This window comes from Mustelus asterias, chromosome 16 (genome assembly GCF_964213995.1).
Source record: "Mustelus asterias chromosome 16, sMusAst1.hap1.1, whole genome shotgun sequence".
Taxonomy (NCBI): domain Eukaryota; kingdom Metazoa; phylum Chordata; class Chondrichthyes; order Carcharhiniformes; family Triakidae; genus Mustelus; species Mustelus asterias.
The window spans coordinates 70,279,086-70,298,162 of record NC_135816.1 but is presented as its reverse complement, the minus strand read 5'-3'; the positions used below and the strand labels follow the sequence as shown (position 1 = coordinate 70,298,162).

Here is a 19,077-nt window from a genome sequence, read left to right as displayed (position 1 = left end):
CTAATGACGGCTGCCCTGCAGCCGTTTCTTGCTCCATGGCGTGTTAGTTAGCTGGAGGCAAGACTTCCTCCCCTTGGGAGAAAGGCCTGTCTCAGAGAGCTGCACGTCCAGTCTGATCAGGACTGACAGGCAACCACTGCTACCGCTGCAAATCAGTCCCAAGAGTGCAGGTTCCAGGGTCAGGATGGAGATAGTTTGTGGGTGTGTCACAGCAGAGATGGGGTTGGGGGGGTGGCGGTTGGTGGTGTGGTGGCACGGGGAAGAGATTTGATTTTGAATTGACTTGATTTGATTAATTATTGTCACATGTATTAGCAAACAGTGAAAAGTATTATTTCTTGTGCGCTATACAGACAAAGCATACCGTTCATCGAGAAAGAAACAAAAGAGTGCAGAATGTAGTGTTAGTCATAGCTAGGGTGCAGAGAAAGATTAAGTTAATGCAAGGTAGGTCCATTCAAAAGTCTGACGGCAGCAGGGAAGAAGCTGTTCTTGAGTCAGTTGGTACGTGACCTCAGACTTTTATATTTTTTCCCCGACAGAAGAATGTCGAAGAGTGTATGTCTGGGGTGCATGGGGTCCTTAATTATGCTGGCTGCTTTGCCGAGGCAGAGGGAAGTGTAGACAAAGTCAATGGATGGGAGGCTGGTTTGCGTGATGGATTGGGCTAAATTCAGGACCTTTTGTAGTTTCTTGCGGTCTTGGGCAGAGCAGGAGCCATACCAAGCTGTGATACAACCAGAAAGAATGCTTTCTGTGGTGCATCCGTGAAAGTTTGTGAGAGTCATAGCTGACATGCCAAATTTCCTTAGTCTTCTGAGAAAGTAGAGATGCTGGTGGGCTTTCTTAACTATTGTGTCGGCATTGGAAACCAAGACAGGTTGTTGGTGATCTGGACACTTAAAAACTTGAAGCTCTCAACCCCTTCTACTTCATCCTTGTTGATGTAGACAGGGGCATGTTCTCCTTTACACTTCTTGAAGTCGATGACAATTTCCTTCATTTTGTTGACATTAAGAGAAAGATTATTGTCACTGTACCTGTTCATCAGATTCTCTATCTCATTCCTATACTCTGTCTCGTCATTGTTTGAGAGGAGATAGGATGAGAGACTTTGATGGAGAGGGCAGTGGGGAAGGAGCACTTGGCGGAGGAGGAAGATCTTGGAAGGGCACCCGATGTGGAAAGGGGATTAATGAAAGGATATTTCAGATGGTAAGAAGAGGAGTGTCGCAAGTACTGCTGGTTAGAAATCTAAATGGTAATACCAGGAATACAAGAGTTACTGTCCTTCATTCTCAACTGTCAGCATTTTATGGTCTATAATAGCCATGAGACACAACAACTTGGCAGGCAAACTATATGCAGAGCAGAATGATGAATGCGACTTTACCCTCCAACCGCTTTCGGGGCTGTGCTCTCTGCCATGACTGGCCCAGGTTCGTGCACTCCACTGTGATAGGCTCACCGAGCCACATTACCAGTGATCGCTCACCCCTTAAGGGGGCCTCGCTACCACAAGGTCCCACCAATGTTTGCTAACTAACAAATGCACAAATCAGGGCCCCCCCCTCCCCACCCCCAACACCTATGGCATAAAACTACCCCTATCTCCACTATTAGCATGAGCAGCGGTATTCAGACGGTGAGACTGAGTCTGCTGCAATGGAAGATTCTTCTTGATAGGAGCTTCACTGGTGATTGATGGGGAATTAATGCCAGTTAAGACAATTGGAATGAATATTTGTGAAAAGGGGGGAATAGCAAGGAATGAGAGGGGAAGGCAAAATAGATGGATATTTATGGAAATGGACAGGCAATTGGGAATATGGATGGGGGAATGATGTCTTGATATGAGGAAGAAAGAAATGAGAAGCGTTAATTGACAGAGCGGGCAGAGTGTGTGAGAGTGGGTGCAGGAGACAGTGGAACTGAGTGCCAGATTGCATTGAGTGCCAGCCTCTGATTCTGGAATGTTACAGAAGAAAAGGGGGTCTTCCTGAAAGACTTGGAAATGGTTTTGATCTTCCCTTCTGTCTTTCACATTGTATTTTGTAAACATTCAATGCAACTGAAGAATGTTGGACATCTGACACTTAAGGTGCTTTCATGTATTTGGGCTACCTCTGAAACGTCAACATTTTGAAGCTTTTTCCTGAAATATTGGTCTGCTTTTGCTACTTTTTTTAAGGTTGAAATATATGTCAACATTTTATATGAATTGACAAGCCATCTGTCTGGTAAACATCTGTGCAGAATCTCAGTGGAAAAGGTTCCAATACTGCTGCATTTTGTGTAGCTCGATCCCACATAGTTCCTTTATCATAGAATCCTTACAGTGCAGAAGGAAGCCATTCGACCCATTGAGCCTGCAACGACAGCAATTCCTCCCAGGCCCTATCCTCATAACCCCCTATTTACACCACTAAGCCCCCTGACATTAAAGGGCAATTTAGCATGGCCAGTTAACCTAACCTGCACATCTTTGGAGTGTGGGAGGAAACCTGAGCACCCGGAGGAAACCCATGCAGATGCGGTGAGAATGTGCAAACTTCACACATTCACCCAAGGCCAGAATTGAACCCAGATCTCTGGTGCTGTGAGGCAGCAGTGCGAACCACCGTGGAACTTTACCTGGAGCTTGTTTTTTTTATATGGTTAAGAATCCAGTGCTAAGTTAATTATCACTAATAAAAATAGAAAATACTGTAAACACTCAGCAGATCTGGCAACATCTGTGGAGAGAAAAACAGAATTAACGTTTCGAGTCTAATGTGACTCTTCTTCAGTATACTGATCTAGAGAAATTGGAGAGTTTGTCCTCTGGTACCCTGTTAAAAATTCAGGTCTGGCATAGGCACATTCTTGATTTCAGTGGAATCAGTCGTTCTGAGAGAGGTTTAATTGGCTAACTTTAAATGGTTCAGAATTTCCATTTCGATTGTATTGGGACTCAGGAACATAAAAGTGAAATCCATTTGAGATTGCTTGTAGGCAGCCAAAGTTAATACTAGTATTGCTGAAAAAAGAGCTTAGGCTTGTTTCTGTCTCCACAGAATCTGAGGACCTGTGTAACTCCCTTGTGTCTGAGTTACCAGAGCCGATGAACATTCAAAATTTAGCAAAGGATCATCTAGAGTCAAAACGTTGGCTCTATTCTCCCCCCACTGATGCTCTCAGACCTACTGAGATTTTCCAGCAATTTCTGCTTTTGCTAAATGCACTAAAGTTGTTGCAAGACTTTCTGACAACATACAGCCTGGCCGGAATTTTCTGGCTGTTCACACTGGCAGGATCTTCTGGTCCAATCCTGACTATGCTCTCTCGCCACAAGTTTCCCAGTGGCAAAGGGTGCATTCAACAAGAAACCCCATTGACAGCAGCGGGACCAGAAGATCCAGTCACTGGCCAATGGCAGGCCACCCCCACCACCGTAAAACAGGCCACGGATTGTGTGGAAAATCCTGCCCCTTAATGTCCAACTGTGGTTCATTGGGCCTAGAGTCATAAAGTTGTGGGTTCAAGTCCCATTCCAGAGATCTGAACATATAGTCCAGGCTAACGCTTCACCATGGTACTGAGGGAGTGCAGTGTTTGAGGATCTGACTTTCAGATACAATGTTAAACTGAGGCTCTCTCAGGTGGACTTACAGATCCCATGGCACTATTTGAAAGAAGAGCAGGAGGGTTCTTCCCAGTGTTGGCCAATAATTCATCTTTCAATCTGCTTAATGGCTAAAACAGATTATTTGATTGTTATCACATTGACAATTGTGGAAGCTTGTTGTGTACTAATTAGTTTCCTACATTACATTCGTGATCATAACTCAGAGGTACTTCATTGGCAGTCAAGAGCTTTGGGATATCTGGATAGTCAGAATATATAAATGCAAGTCTTTCTATCTATAAATCAGCATTTTATTAGCTCCAATAGATGTTGCTTTTTCAGTTGCTGGATATGTTAAGTACTGAATCTTCAAGCTCCCTTAAATCTCTTCCAATACTTCTATAGTTACTTCAAGATCAAATATCGCTGCTTTAAAAGAAAATCAAAATCACTCATTCATTTCAATCAATTATCAATAAGAGGACAATTTTTCAAATGTGTCATTCCTCTTCATTTTGTTCCATGAATCTAGGAAACTGATGACTGTGTTGAAAAATTACCTGGATAAATGTTGCGAAGGAAAGCAGTGTGAACCAATCTTACGGACATTGAAAGCACTAGAGTACATCTTTAAGTTCATTGTGAGGTCGCGATCATTATTTGCACAGTAAGTTCCAGCTATTGATTTACTTCCCTTTTCATTATCTTAATCAGACCGTTTGTTTGAAAGAATATATAGATATATATTTTGTAGTATTAGTTTAATTTGAAAAGCTGAATGGGGTTTCAAACATAGAATCACAGAATCATAGAATCCTACAGTGCAGAAGGAGGCCATTTGGCCCATTGAGACTGCACTGACCACAATCCCACCCAGGCACTATCCCCATAACCCCCATGCATTTTACCCTAGCTAGTCCTCCTGGCACTAAGGGGCAATTTAGCATGGCCAATCCACTTAATCTTTGGACTGTGGGAGGAAACTGGAGCACTTGGAGGAAACCCATGCAGACATGGCGAGAATGTGCAAACTCCACACAGACAGTGACCCAAGTCAGGAATCGAACCTGGGTCCCTGGCACTGTGAAGCAGCAGTGCTAACCACTGTGCCGCCCCTATAGCATAAGAACTAAGAGCTGGAGTAGACAAATCAGCCCCTCGAGCCTGCTCCACCATTCAATACGATCATGACTGATTTAATCTCAGCCTCAACTCTACTTCCCTGCATGTGCACCATAACCCTTTACCTCATTACTAATTAAAAATCTGTCCACCTCTTCCTTAAATTTACTCAATGTCCCGACATCGACTACACTCTGGGATAGTGGGTTCCACAAATTCATGACTCTTTGAGAGAAGTAATTTCTCCTCATCTCTGATTTAAATCTGCTACCACTTAGCCTAAAACTATTCTAGTTTTCACATTCACATTCTAGATTGATCCACAAGAGGAAACATTCTCTCTACTCTACCCTGTCAATCCCCTCTAGCATCTTATATATCTCAATTAGATCTCTTCTCATTCTTCCAAACTCTAGAGAGTATGGGCCTAAACTATTCAATATCTCTTCGTAAGACAAAACCCTAATCTCTGAAATCTGTCTAGTGAACCTCCTCTGAACTGCCTCCAATGCAACCACATCCCTCCTTAAGTAAGGAAGAAGATCCATAAGTTGTCAGAATTTTAAACAAAGTAAGGACTTTTGTTATCAATCCACCAAAAATATTGCTTGATCGTCAGTGGATTAAAAAATTTGGAGATGAGATTCTGATATTTGTACAGAAGGCTCCAGTGAATCCCAATGAAAGCAGCTGCTGAAGGCAGCAACAGTTAGAAGGAGGTGTCAACTAGCCCTCAGTAATGGATAATAAAGCTAATTTAAATAATGGATAATCCAGTAACTGAGAGTGCTTCTCTCACTGTCTCTGCTTGAAGTAAGACTGATCTATTATGAAGAGGAGCCTTTAGGCAAATAATTATACAGGGTACATAAAATACAATTTAACTAAGTGCCTTTACAGTGTCATCGCTTCTCTTAGTTTATTCAGGGACTCGTACATTAAAGATTAGATAAGAAATGGGGACCAGTTACTGTCTTGGACAGGAGTCATTCAAATTTTCAAAGAATCAGCTTCGCTCATGTGGTCAACGTTCTGCTTCTGAATCAGAAGGTCATGGGTTCAAGCCCACATCAAGACCTTGAGCATGTTTTCTGGCACCGACACTTCAGTGCAGTAATGACAGAACAATGTAATGTCCGAAATGTTGTCTTTCAGGTGATAGTGCTACTTGTCCTCTTTTCAGGTCAAACCAAACCAAGTAAACAAACTCAGATTAAATCAGGACAAATGCTAACAGTAGGTTTCTGTGGTGGCAGAATCACTCCAGACTGATCTTTAATTTCAAAGTGGTTTATTACAAAACATTCCTTCAATACGATGAACCTACAAGAAGCTCTTCCCCCAAAGTGTTCCAGCTGTCTCTATTAATAGCGCAATCGCTGTCACATGTCTAACCAGCAATTCTCTTAACAAGATAATTTCCACACACTGTGATTAGTGGTACATTGACACTACTGACCTTTTAAAAAGGTTACACTGCCAAAACAATTAATTAACCGTGAACTGTGTTAAGGTATTTCTGAGGGACAGCTAAGAACATATACGAATGCGCATCGTTCATTAAAGAGGATGATAAAGAAACACAATTAATCAGATTAGTATATTTAATTAATTAACGAAACATGGTAACTATCACCAGGTGACCACATTGAATGTCCTTGCCTTCCAGATCTGTGCAGTTCCATGTTTGAAATACCTCCAATAAGGGGGCTGTCCCTGTCACAGGCCTGAAATGGCCCTTATTAAAGTCACAAATGCCATTCTTTGTGACTGTGGTAAACGAGCTGACCTCAGCCTTCCCGGCCTATCAGCTTTCAACACAAATGTCTGGACTCTTCTCAAGGCACCTCATGTGTCATTAGAAATAAGGAGAAGCAATGGCATGCTGATATTGTCATTAGACTGGTAGTCCAGATCTCCAGGGTAATTATAATTACAAGGGGACACAAGTTCAAAGTAAGGGGGGAAAGGTTCAGTGGAGATGTGCGGGGCAAATATTTTACACGGAGGGTGGTGGGGACCTGGAATGCACTGCCAAGTGAGGTGGTTGAGGCAGATATGTTAATGACATTCGAGACTTATCTGGATAGACACATGAACAGATGGGGAATGGAGGGATATAAGCGGTTGGTCTAGATAGGACAAAGTGATCGACGCAGGCTTGGAGGGCTGAAAGGCCTGTTGCTGTGCTGTACTGTACTGTTCTTTGTTTCTTGGGTTCTTTGGGTTCTTTGTAATGCTTGGGTTCAAATCCCACCACGGCAGATGTTGAAATTTGCATTCAATAAAAAAATCTGGAATTAAAAGTCTGAATGTTGACCATGAAATCATTGCCGATTAGAACCGAGGGAATTATAGGTAAGTTAACCTAATATCTCTTGTTGAGTAATTAGTAAAGTTTCTCATTAAGTATAGAGTGTCTGAGCACCTTGGACATTTTCAGCTGATCAAAGTGAACTAGCATGGGTAGGTCATGACCAATGAAGCTGATTGGATGTTTTGAAGATGTGACTGAAATAGCAGACTGTTTGCATAGTATAGAAGCAGTCAAAAGGATAAGGGAAATATTGGGGCTGAGTTTTAATGTTGGGCTTGGGAAACACAGGTCAGGCCTTTTCCTGACTTCAGAAGCCTGAATCCATCACCTCTGCCCCCTAATTTTGTCTCTGAATACATAGGCAGGCAGTATTTGGGCTTCCTGACTCCCAAGGCAGCGTCAGAAGAGAGCGGGTTCTCTGGCAGGGGTAAAACTTAACACCGAGGTTGTGAATGGTCTCACTCAAGGTCACAGTTGTCAGGGAGAGAGATAGAAATATAGTCAAAGAATGAAATTTGTCCCAGGAACTGGCTTCAATCTTCCTGATATTAATTTTTTCCCAACACTGGGTATCTAACAAGCTATCAAAGCTGGTGGAGAGGTAAAGAGAGATAGTGTTTAGATGAATTCAGTGGTGGCAGTGTACATGTGGAAGCTGCTGTTGTGTTTGCAATGTCATCATCAATAGGTGGCATATAGGTGAGAAATAGAAGGTGGCCAATGATAGACCTTTGGCAGACTCCAGGTCTATCATTGTAGAAATGGGAAAAATAGGCATTGCAGGAAATTCTCTATGATTCAAAAGATAAGAATGGAAGCAGGAATCCCCCAGTCCCCTCCAGCTGCAAAATGGAGGAACCTAGAAAATTAGGGATTGGAGTAGGTCATTTAGCCCCTCAGCACCTTGCTCTCATGACCAAGTGTACATCCCAGGGCTGTTGCAATGCTCCAGTGATGCCCAACGCAAAGTGGAAGAACAACATCAGACTGTGACCTTTCCCCTCCATCTTGATTTCCTTTTGTAGTTTGTTGTTTTTCAGTTCTCTTGGCCTACCCCAATATAACCCCACCCCTTCCCAACATGGCCACTTGTCTCTTGTTGTTCAGTTTTCGCTGTATGAACACATTCTGATATCTCACCATTTGCCACTATTAGCACTCTTCAGTCCTTAATTAACATTCCCCTTTGTCTTATATCTGACACCTTTGTCAATCTCTCCATTGCCCCAAGCTCCAGGTGGGGTCTAAAAAAAAAGTTTATTTACTAGTCACAAGTAGGTTTACATTAACACTGCAATGAAGTTACTGTGAAAATCTCCTAGTTGGCTCTTTGGGCACTGAGGGAGAATTTAGCATGACCAATGCACCTAGCCAGCACGCCTTTCAGACTGTGGGAGGAAACTGGAGCACCCGGAGGAAACCCACACAGACATGGGGAGAATGTGCAAACACCACAAAGACAGTGACCCAAGCCGGGAATTGAACCCAGGTCCCTGGCACTGTGAGGCAGCAGTGCTAACTACTGTGCCACCATGCCACCCATACCTGGGCTTTGTAAAGCTGAAGCATGACAGGCACCCCCAATTCCCCCCTGCCCCCATTGCTTGCGAGGCCTCTGGATATAAAGACCAGTGGCTGGATTTCCATATCCTCCTGGAGTCAGAATGGGGTCAGGAATTTCCAGGATTTAAATTTCTCATATAAAGTTGGGCCCACACAATTTTCCAGCAGGAGAGAAAAGGTTGGGGAGGCGTCTAGTCGTAATTCCGTTCACATGCCCCATATACCTCTGTGACTCCTTCGAGCTCAGAAAGCCTTCAAAATCTCTCCTTCTGTGGCTAGGAGTCAGAAAATCATTGCTGATGTTCTTGTGAACATTTTTTGATGCCTTACTCTGTTAATGGTGCTATATAAATGCAAATTGCAGAGTTACTTTACAAACTACTTCTACCGAAAGATTTTATACTGACATCAAATGAATCTTCCTTCATTTCTGATGATGTCCCAAAGTAATTTTTTTTCGGGAACTGCTGTCACTTGCCATGTGAATAAACAACACCGACAGTGAGTGGGATGAATGGCCAATTAATCTGCTTTGGTGCTATTGGTTAAGGACAGGATGTTGGCTAGGTCACCAGCACAACTCCTTGCTCTGACTTGAATAGTGCTGCGCTATCATTAATGTCGACCTGATCCATTGCAGCAGGCAGGCAGGACCTTGGTTTTAACATCTCCTTTGAAGGACACAAAACAAATGTGGTTTGAATAATGCACTAATGGAAATTGCCTTGGATTAAGGCTGAGAATCGAAAATGCAAATTTGCATTAAAAGAAGATGAACCTGCTCACTATTACAATCTCGAGAGATTAATTTCCATGTTTTCTTTCTTTGGGTCTCTCTTCTACAACTGGTCTGCTTTATTACTTCCTTTGCTGTCTTTAAAAAGCTTCTATATGCACTTCCTTTTTAACCATGGCTCCTTGATCTCTGTCAAATTTCTTATTTTTGTATCGGCGGTTAGCACTCCTGCCTCAGAGTCAGAATACTATGATTTCAAGTCTCTCCCTCCAGGAAGGGCTGCAGAGGTTCTGTCTTTCTGATAAGAGGTTCCAAACTGTCCCTCAGGTGGGTGTTAAAGGATCAAATACCAATATTTCAAAGAACAGGAGTGTTTTCTTGGTGACATCAACAATACTTGATACCTCAACTGACATCATTAAATCAGATTATCGATTAATGTTTTCACCAATGATTTTGGGACCATGGTGTAAAATTCTTGGTCGCCATGTGTCCCAAATGTTCATCCATGTGTCCCATGGCAACTACACCTCAAATGTACCTCATTAGCTTCAAAACACTTTGGGATGTTCTGGGGTCTTTTTTTGTTCATTCGTGGGACATGGGTGTCGCTGGCCAGCCTTTATTGCCAATTCCTAGTTGCCCTTGAGAAGGTGGTGATGAGCTGGCTTCTTGAAGCATTGCAGTCTATGTGCTGTGGGTTGACCCACAATGCATTTAAGATGGGATTTCCAGGATTTTGACCCAGTGACTGCGCAGGAACAGCGATATATTTCCAAGTCAGGATGGTGAGTGGCTTGAAGTGGAACTTGCAGGTGGTGCTGTTCTCGTGTATCTGCTGCCCTTGTCCTTTTAGATGGAAGTGGTTATGGATTTGGAACATGCTGTCTAAGGATCTTTGGTGAACTAAGAGGTGTTATTTAAATACAGGTCATTCTGTTTATTAAGGCTCTTCTTGAATATAGAGGTTGTGTCAAAGAATGAGTAATGCAAATGCATCTGTTGAAAAAAAGAAAGGCAAGAAACCAGATAATTGTACAGCAGTCAGATGAATATCTGGGTTTATTGCTAGAGATTGTGATACAGGTTAAAGTTTATACTAACCTGGGGCATGAGGTAAATGTGAGGTCATCCATTTTGGTAGGAATAACAGCAAAATGGACTATTATTTAAATGGTAAAGAAATTGCAGCATGCTGCTGTGCAGAGGGATCTGGGTGTCCTTGTGCAGGAATCTCAAGGAGTTGGTTTGCAGGTGCAGCAGGTAATTAAGAAGGCAAATGGAATTTTGTCCTTCATTGCTAGAGGAATGGGGTTTAAAAACAGCGAGATTATGTTGCAACTGTATAAGGTGCTGGTGAGGCCACACCTGGAGTACTGTGTACAGTTTTGGTCTCCTTACTTGAGAAAGGATATACTGACACTGGAGGGGGTGCAGAGGAGATTCACTAGGTTGATTCTGGAGTTGAGAGGGTTGGCTTATGAGGAGAGACTGAGTAGACTGGGGTGATACTCATTGGAATTGAGAAGAATGAGATCTTATAGAAACATATAAGATTATGAAGGGAATAGATAAGATAGAAGCAGGGAAGTTGTTTCCACTGGCAGGTGAAACTAGAACTAGGGGGCATAGCCTCAAAATAAGGAGTTGAAGAGGAACTTCTTCACACAAAGGATTGTGAATCTGTGGAATTCCCTGCCCAGTGAAGCAGTTGGGCTACCTCACTAAATGTTTTTAAGGCAAGGATAGGTACATTTCTGAACAGTAAAGGAATTAAGGGTTATGGTGAGCGGGCGGGTAAGTGGAGCTGAATCCACAGAAAGATCAGCCATGATCTTATTGAATGGCGGAGCAGGCTCGAGGGGCCAGATGGCCTACTCCTGCTCCTAGTTCCTATGTTCTTATGTTCTTAGATGAGATAGTGTTCCTTAAGCTTATGTTGACTTCACTGGAACACCGTAGGTGGCCAAGGTCAGAGAGGTCAGCGTGAAAGCAAGGTGGAGAATTAAAATGACAGACATTTGGAAGCTCTGAGTCACACTTGTTGACTGAACGGAGAAGTTCCACAAACGGGTCTCCCAACCTGGCTTAGGTTTCTCCAATGTAGAGCAGATCATATTGAAAGCAGCGAATATATTGTCCTAAATTGAAAGAACACAGTCCTATGCATACTGGTCTTCATTGGAACTCACAATTGGACTCTTCTCAGATATTGAGTCGCCAGTGAGTTGGGCCTTCAGACTTGTAGCAGAGGCAAGGTACATAGAAGGGGCAGATGTACTCAAGTACTCAACAACAGTTCAACACCATTCAACTGATTTGGTTTCGAATAGCTTTGGCAGAGGTTGTGTGGAGTTAGCCTATCACACCAGATCCTTTAGCTAGAGGCTAGGAGGATATGCAAAAAGAGAAGTGAGTAAATAGCCAACAGTCAATACAGAAATACTTGCCTGTGTTAATGTAGGCTAAGCCTACACAGGCCTTGCACCTTGCTCAGAAATTCTCCCCTTTTCTATACGCATCTTAAAATTCTCATGTTGCTGAAAATTATTTCTTATTAAATTGCAATTCTCCCACTAACTGCAGAAACATTTCTCTTTGTTCCAGACTGTATGAGGAGAAGGAACAGGCTGAGTTTGAAGAATCACTGAAAAAACTGTTTGAGTCTATCAACAACTTGATGAAAAGTCAGCAAGCGACCACAATTCTGTTGCAGGTCAGTTGGCTAAAGTACAAATGAAATTGGAACTGAGCTATTCATATAGGGGGCTTTGGATAAGATGATGGAAGTGATTACTGGGCAGTCTCTTTGTAAAGAGAAATATACACACATCAATGCCAATAATCATAGAATCAAGAAACAGCACAGAAGGAGGCCATGCAGCCCATTGTCCTTGTGCCAGCTCTTTGAAGGAACAATCCAAATAGTCCCACTTGCTTCATTTTAGTCCATTACGCTGCAGAAATTTCCTTTTCAAATATTAAATTCCCTTTTGAAAGTTACTATTGAATCTCCTTCTGCCACGTTTTCAGGCAATGCATTCCAAATCAAAACAACTTGTGAATTTTAAAAAAATCTCCCCACCTACCTCCCCTGGTGCTTTTGCAAATCATCTTAGATCTGTATCCTCTGGTTACCAGCCAGCTGGTGGAAACAGTTTCTCTTTATTTATTCTATCAAAACGCAGCCCTCAGAATTTTGAACACATCTATTAAGTTGTCTTTTAACTTTTTAATGATCTGTTTAAATATAAATATATTTCCAATACAAAATATAATCATCAAGTGGTAAGGTAGTGCAGTGGTTAGCACTGCTGCCTCACAGTGCCAAGGATCTGGGTTCAATTTTGGCCTTGAGTGTCTGTCTGTCTGGAGTTTGCACGTTCTCCCCGTGTCTGCGTGGGTTTCCTCCGGGTGCTCCAGTTTCTTCCCATAGCCCAAAGATGTGTAGGTTAGGTGAATTGGCCATGCTATGTTGCCATTCCGTTTGTCTGAGTGTGAGTGTGTGCCCTGTGATGGGCTGGTATCCTGTCCTGGGTGTATCCTGCCTTGCGTTCAGTGTACTTCAGGATAGGTTCTGACTCCCCATGACCCTGAATCGGAGTCAGTGGTTAAGTAAAATGAAGAATATCATCATATTTTCTGGATGTTCTGGTGGCACAGTAGCATAGTGGTTAGCACTGCTGCTTCACAGCTCCAGGGACCTGGGTTCGATTCCCGGCTTGGGTCACTGTCTGTGTGGAGTTTGCACATTCTCCTTGTGTCTGCATGGGTTTCCTCCAGGTGCTCCAGTTTCCTCCCACAGTCCAAAGATGTGCGGGTTAGGTTGATTGGCCATGCTAAAATTGCCCCTTAGTGTACTGAGATGTGTAGGTTCAAGGGATTAGTGGGTTAATATACGTGGGTAGGGCCTGGGTGGGATTGTGGTCGGTGCAGACTCGATGGGCCAAATGGCCTCTTTCTGCACTGTAGGGTTTCTATGTTATAACATAAATGGCATAAAACATATAGGCAAGAGAATTGTGAGTTTACACAATAAATTATTCTAATTTGGAAAGCACTGATTGAAAAGGCGAAAGAAATGGATTCAATAGTGACCTTCATGAAAAAAAAGTATCATACTTATGTCGGAAACTTTTGTAACGTAGTGCACTGGAATATTTGTTAAATCTCTAGGTATCCCAAACAGCATCATTTGGCACTCAGGTCTTGCAGTTTTACCTTTAAAAGATGGTGACAGCTTTCTATTCTCTGCTGCTTGAGTACAAATGAAGGGCTGAAGCAAATGCAAAGTAAGCGCGGAACTCTTTCTGTTTCTGATAGGTATATGGATATGAGGATCCATCCAGCTCTCTCCCGCAAACAATTCTTCCAAAGTAAAACTGATTTAGTCAAAACCAGCATCCAAGGACAATCAAAGTGGCAATTCTGCTCAAGCTGCTGAATCCAGCCATTGAAATGGGGAGCATGTTTGAAATGTAGAGATGGGTTGTAACCTTGCATTTGGAATGAATCATAGAATCCCTACTGTGCAAAAAGAGGCCACCGACATAATCCCACCCAGGGCCTACCCCATATTCCTACATATTTACCCGCTAATCCCTCTAAGCTACGCATCTCAGGACACTAAGGGGCAATTTTAGCGTGGCCAATCAACCTAACCCGCACATCTTTGGACTGTGGGAGGAAACCTGAGCACCCGGAGGAAACCCACGCAGACACGAGGAGAATGTGCAAACTCCACACAGACAGTGACCCAAGCCGGGAATCAAACCCAGGTCCCTGGAGCTGTGAAGCAGCAGTGCTAACCACTGTGCTACCGTGCCGCCCGGGAATGGAACAAGCCTCCCGAGTTTTAAAGAATGCTTGAAAATTCACCACAGCAATGACAGCTCCAATATAGACCTTATATTCGTTGCCATCAATGCTTAGGCTGGATAGATGATTGATGATGTGCAGGTTAGGTGGACTGGCCATGCTAAATTGGCCCTTAGTGTCCAAAGGTGTGTAGGTTAGGTTGATTTAGCTATGATAAATTCACAGGATTACAGGAATAGGGAGGAGGGGAGGGCCTGGGTGGGATGTTCTTTCAGAGAGTCGATAGGCCAGATGGCCTCTTTCTGCACTGTAGAGATTCTGTGGGCTGGAGATTTGCATAGATTCACTTACGTATTCTGATGATTTCCTGATCCTAGGTTGCTTCTTTGAAATACCTGCCATCAGTGCTGCATGACGTGGTGATGGTCTTTGATGTCAAGTTATTGAGGTAAGATGCATCGTTTTTATTGCTGGGTGGAAAATGGGAAGGAATGGATGATTTTCACTTGTGTAGCTCCTGATTGCATCATCTCAAAGCCCTTATCACCACAGATCACCGGTTTTATTTGGAGTGCAGTGGCTGTTATGTAGGCAGAAGCGGATAAGCCATAAGAGACATGAGACATTGGGAGCATCACATTTTAAACTTGGTTTACATTCTTGGCTCATGTTCATCACCAAAGAGAATAATTGACAATTAGCAAATGACATTTCCAATTCAAGGACCAAATGCATGTAAGTGGAACACTTTCCATTGCAGTCATGCTATAAAGTTCTTATTTTATATTCTTGTGTCATGCAACATGAGAACTAATCATCCTCAGTTGACATTCAATTAGGAATTGGCAGTGCATGTAAGTGGGACACTTTTCATTGCAGTCATGCTCTAATGTTTTTATGTTCTTATATCATGTAACGTGAAAACTAATCACCATCAGCTGAAGTTCTGTTAGGTGCTGAAAACACCTTCCTCTTCTCTTTCCCAAACAACGTGACTCAATGCCAATGTTGGAAGCATTGAGTTATGATCTCTCCATTTCCAACACTGGCTTTCAATAAGGTTGCCAACTAATGCCAAATTAAGGGCAACTTTTTTTTTGGCGATATTATAATTTCCCAATCAAACTGATTTTACATAGGACCCTTTCATCTAATGGGCAGATGGAAGTTTCATCTCATCCGTGTGGGCTGAAATTGAAGCTAGCTCCCAGCAATGAAGGCCCGGTGAATCCAATTTCAAAACAAAATGCTCATTTTCTAAAGAAAAAAAAGGTTTCTGCACAGCAAGTTGTTCTGATCTGGAGTTTACTGCCTGGAAGCATGGTGGAAACCGATGCAATAATAATCTTCAAAAGGGAATTGAATAAACACTTTTGTATCGTATCATTCCATGGATTCAATGACTTTTATGACATTCATATTATTAACAATAAGCTAGAAATGCACATCGAAAAGTTGAATCGGATGATGGAGAATGACCTCCAGAGTAAACACTGCAAACTGATTCATGCCTTAGAAATGTTCTCTCAGGAGAAACAGTATGCTTTGATGGCTTTGACTGGCTGAATTGATGGATCCCTGTGCCTTTCTTATGTTGAGAGTTAATAAACAGATAGAGTTGCCTGCTGTGTTTTATGATTTTATGCTGCAGCTTGACCTGACCGGCATACCCAATGAGCAACAGACCAGAGTTACTCATCGTATGACCTTAGCAGAGAATCATTACTAACACAAATCAGAGCGAGATGATCCTTTCCACTGTGGGTTGATGAGATCATCAGTGGTAGGATTTATTCAAGCAGCAACTGGGCTACACAGATCATCACTTATCTATTCAAAAATTGACTCATTAACAGATATATTTACGCAGCATCATTGCATGTCCTGGGGAGGCCTTGACAGATGAGGAATTACTTTTGATGTGTCGTCTTTGCTCTAATGTAAGATGAATGATGATTTAATCTGTTTTTGGTGGTGTTAGTTGAAGGATGAATATTAGCCAGGATGCTTGGAGAACTCCCCTGTCCTCTTCACATGAGGGTATGGAAGCAATTTCAGCCATCTGTAACAGACATACCAGGGCCCTGGTTGAGTATCACAACTCTCCCTCTCCTCTCACCCCGTCTTTCCATGACAGTGCAGCATCCTCCTTCGATAGTGCTCTGAGGTGCTATGCTATGTTATGTGCTCGAGACCTGAAATGACTTCAGAATATAACCTTCTGACTCAAGTGTGAGAGCGTTACTAACTGAGCCAAGATCAACTAAATGGGTTCAAACTACATACTCAAGTCATTTTTCCTTGGCGCTTTTCAGAAGTTTTCCAATTGAAAACAAACTACAGAAAGGCAGTTTAGGATTGCACTACCATGTAGAGTGGCTGAGTTGAATGGCATGTGAAGGGAAGTAAGTTAATGAAGAAGAAAGGAATAGAAAGATATGCTGATAGAGATAAATGAAGAGGGGTGGGAGGAAGCTCAAATGCATCATACACACTGCCAGTGACCAGATAGGTCAAATGGCCAAGTTCTGTGCTGTAAATACAATGATGAATGGTGCTCTTAGATGCTTGTAATCATCCACTGCACTGGCAAGAGTCCATCTTTGTTCCTTCCCCCCTATCCTTTACCCCCTAAATTAAACCTCCCCCATGCTCTCCCACCCAGGCTCCAAATCTGTATTTTTATCTCCAGTTTATGTCTCTGATCCGCTCACATACTCCCCAAAGTCATCTTCTTCATAAGACCAACATGCTGCTCCCTTGAACTCATTCATACTGAAGTGCTGAACACCCAACCATCCCTATGCTCACTGGCATACTTATATTGCCTAGCATTACCTAAGAGTCAAAGTAGTAAAATCCCTTATTGTGTGTACTGGATACTCTGAGTTAAGTACTAGTTTTACCCGATTTTAAGGTGCGGGTATTGCAATACATAATCCACTTGTGTTAGTTCAGCACATAAATTTGGTGCCCTTACTTCATTTTCATGGCAGTAGCATTATTTGCTGCTGGCTTCCTCTTTCTGCTGTTGACTTGCCTCTACGCTCAGCCAAAGGCCAAACAGCTGAAAACATGCATCATGGTCAGACTTTTGTTCTTAAGGGCAGTCTGTCCTTCTCTAATGAAAGTAGTACTGAATAATATTGCAACTGAAAATTCAACATCCCCCCCCCCCCCCCCCCCCCTCAACCTCCACCCTCTCCATTCTGATCTCCTGTCCCTCCCTCAATTTCTTGATCTTTTGTAGTAAGCTAAAAGGTAGTTCAGTTTACAGGCACAAGCTAGCCACATGTATATCTCCAATGTTGGGTCCATAAGCTTGGCCACAACATCAGGTGAGCTTGCACCACACCACTTGTGGAACTAGGATCCTACTGAAACTCAGCCTCCAACTCCTGTATCAGCAAAGATGAGAGCCCCTGGCATCTGCAGTGTCTGTTTAGCTAGGTCCTCTCCTGGTGCCTCCAAATGGAAATCAGTCCAATATTAGAGGCATGAACCTGTTGAAAATGCAAACACTCACTTCTCTGCATTCTCTCAAACTAACGTAACAAAATTGATGGCGACTTTATCTAGCTGACATTCAATTCAACATTGTACATGACCTGTGTCTGCCTGAGACTAAAGCTCAAGCGAACCAAATTTAACTTAATTGTGTCATGATATAAATTTGCTGACCATTATTCTCCCAAGGCCAAATAGACAAAACTCTTGAAACCTGACGTTGTCTGTTGTTGGGCTTTATTTCTTCCAATTGCTTTTTTAAGCTGCTGAAGTGTCCTTTCTCCTTCCTCTGTAGCCAGCTCCTGTTGGAGTTTTACACCAGCATTCCTCCCAATAAACTACAGAAACAGAAGATCCAATCCATGACAGAGATTGTGCGCAGTAAACTCTTCAAGAAAAAAGGTACGTCTGTCAAACTAACCATGAAATTAAGTTCAATTCCCCAATGGGGAGCTGCAAAATTTTTCCTAGAGCAGCACGGTGGCACAGTGGTTAGCACTGCTGCCTCACAGCGCCAAGGACCTGGGTTTGATTCCTGGCTTGAGTCACTGTCTGTGCTGAGTCTGCACGTTCTCCCTGTGTCTGCATGGGTTTCTTCCGGTTGCAACGGTTTCCTCCCACAGTCCGAAAGATGTGATGGTTAGGTGCATTGGCCATGCTAAATTTTCCCTCAGTGTACCTCAACAGGTGCCTGAGTGTGGTGACTAGGGGATTTTCACAGTAACTTCATTGCAGTGTTAATGTAAGCCAACTTGTGACACTGATAAATAAACTGTATACTTTATATTGCTGTGGGTGGGAGATGTGGGAGGAATGGAAGCCCAACTTGTCCATGCCGCCTAGTTTTTACCATTAAGCTAATCCCAATTGCCCACATGTGGCCCATATCCCTCGATACCAATCTTACCCATGCAACTGCCTAAATGCTTTTTTAAAGTCAAAATTGTATCCACTTCTATGGCTACCTATGGCAGCTTGTTCCAGACACTCTCCATGGGCAATTGCTAATGGGTAAATTGCACTCACCACTTGTCAGTATTATAGACGTTGTTGAATAATTCAACCAATACTAAACCGAAAGTAACTGATTCAAAAGACTCCTCTGTTTCCAAACGAAGCTGGGTACTCAAACATTGTAACAACTGTTTGCATCTCATTAAAATGTTTAGTGATTTTAGTATAACTTCAAACAATTAAGAAGGGCAAGGGTTAAGTGGAGATCTCCTCTGCATTTGAAAAACATATTGGTTCTTTTGGCTTTACTGGGTACTGCGTATTGCTGACATATTGCATTAACACCAAGGCACCAACTATGTTGGGGAGATACCTATACAATACCAGGGCCTTTTGGTTATCCTTACTGTAAGCTGACAGTTTGCAAACAGATATTTTGCATCAACCCCTCTC

At 42.7% G+C, this 19,077-nt stretch overlaps 1 protein-coding gene across 1 annotated transcript in view; it reads left to right on the top strand.

The window, feature by feature from the left end:
• The window catches only part of LOC144505239 (dedicator of cytokinesis protein 2-like), a 618,318-nt gene that overhangs the window by 180,332 nt on the left and 418,909 nt on the right, over window positions 1-19,077 (top strand). Inside the window, exons 22-25 of the mRNA XM_078231263.1 lie at window positions 4,140-4,274; window positions 11,953-12,061; window positions 14,541-14,611; window positions 17,966-18,072. Coding sequence (XP_078087389.1) covers window positions 4,140-4,274; window positions 11,953-12,061; window positions 14,541-14,611; window positions 17,966-18,072 — 422 coding nt within the window. The remainder of the gene's footprint in view (window positions 1-4,139; window positions 4,275-11,952; window positions 12,062-14,540; window positions 14,612-17,965; window positions 18,073-19,077) is intronic.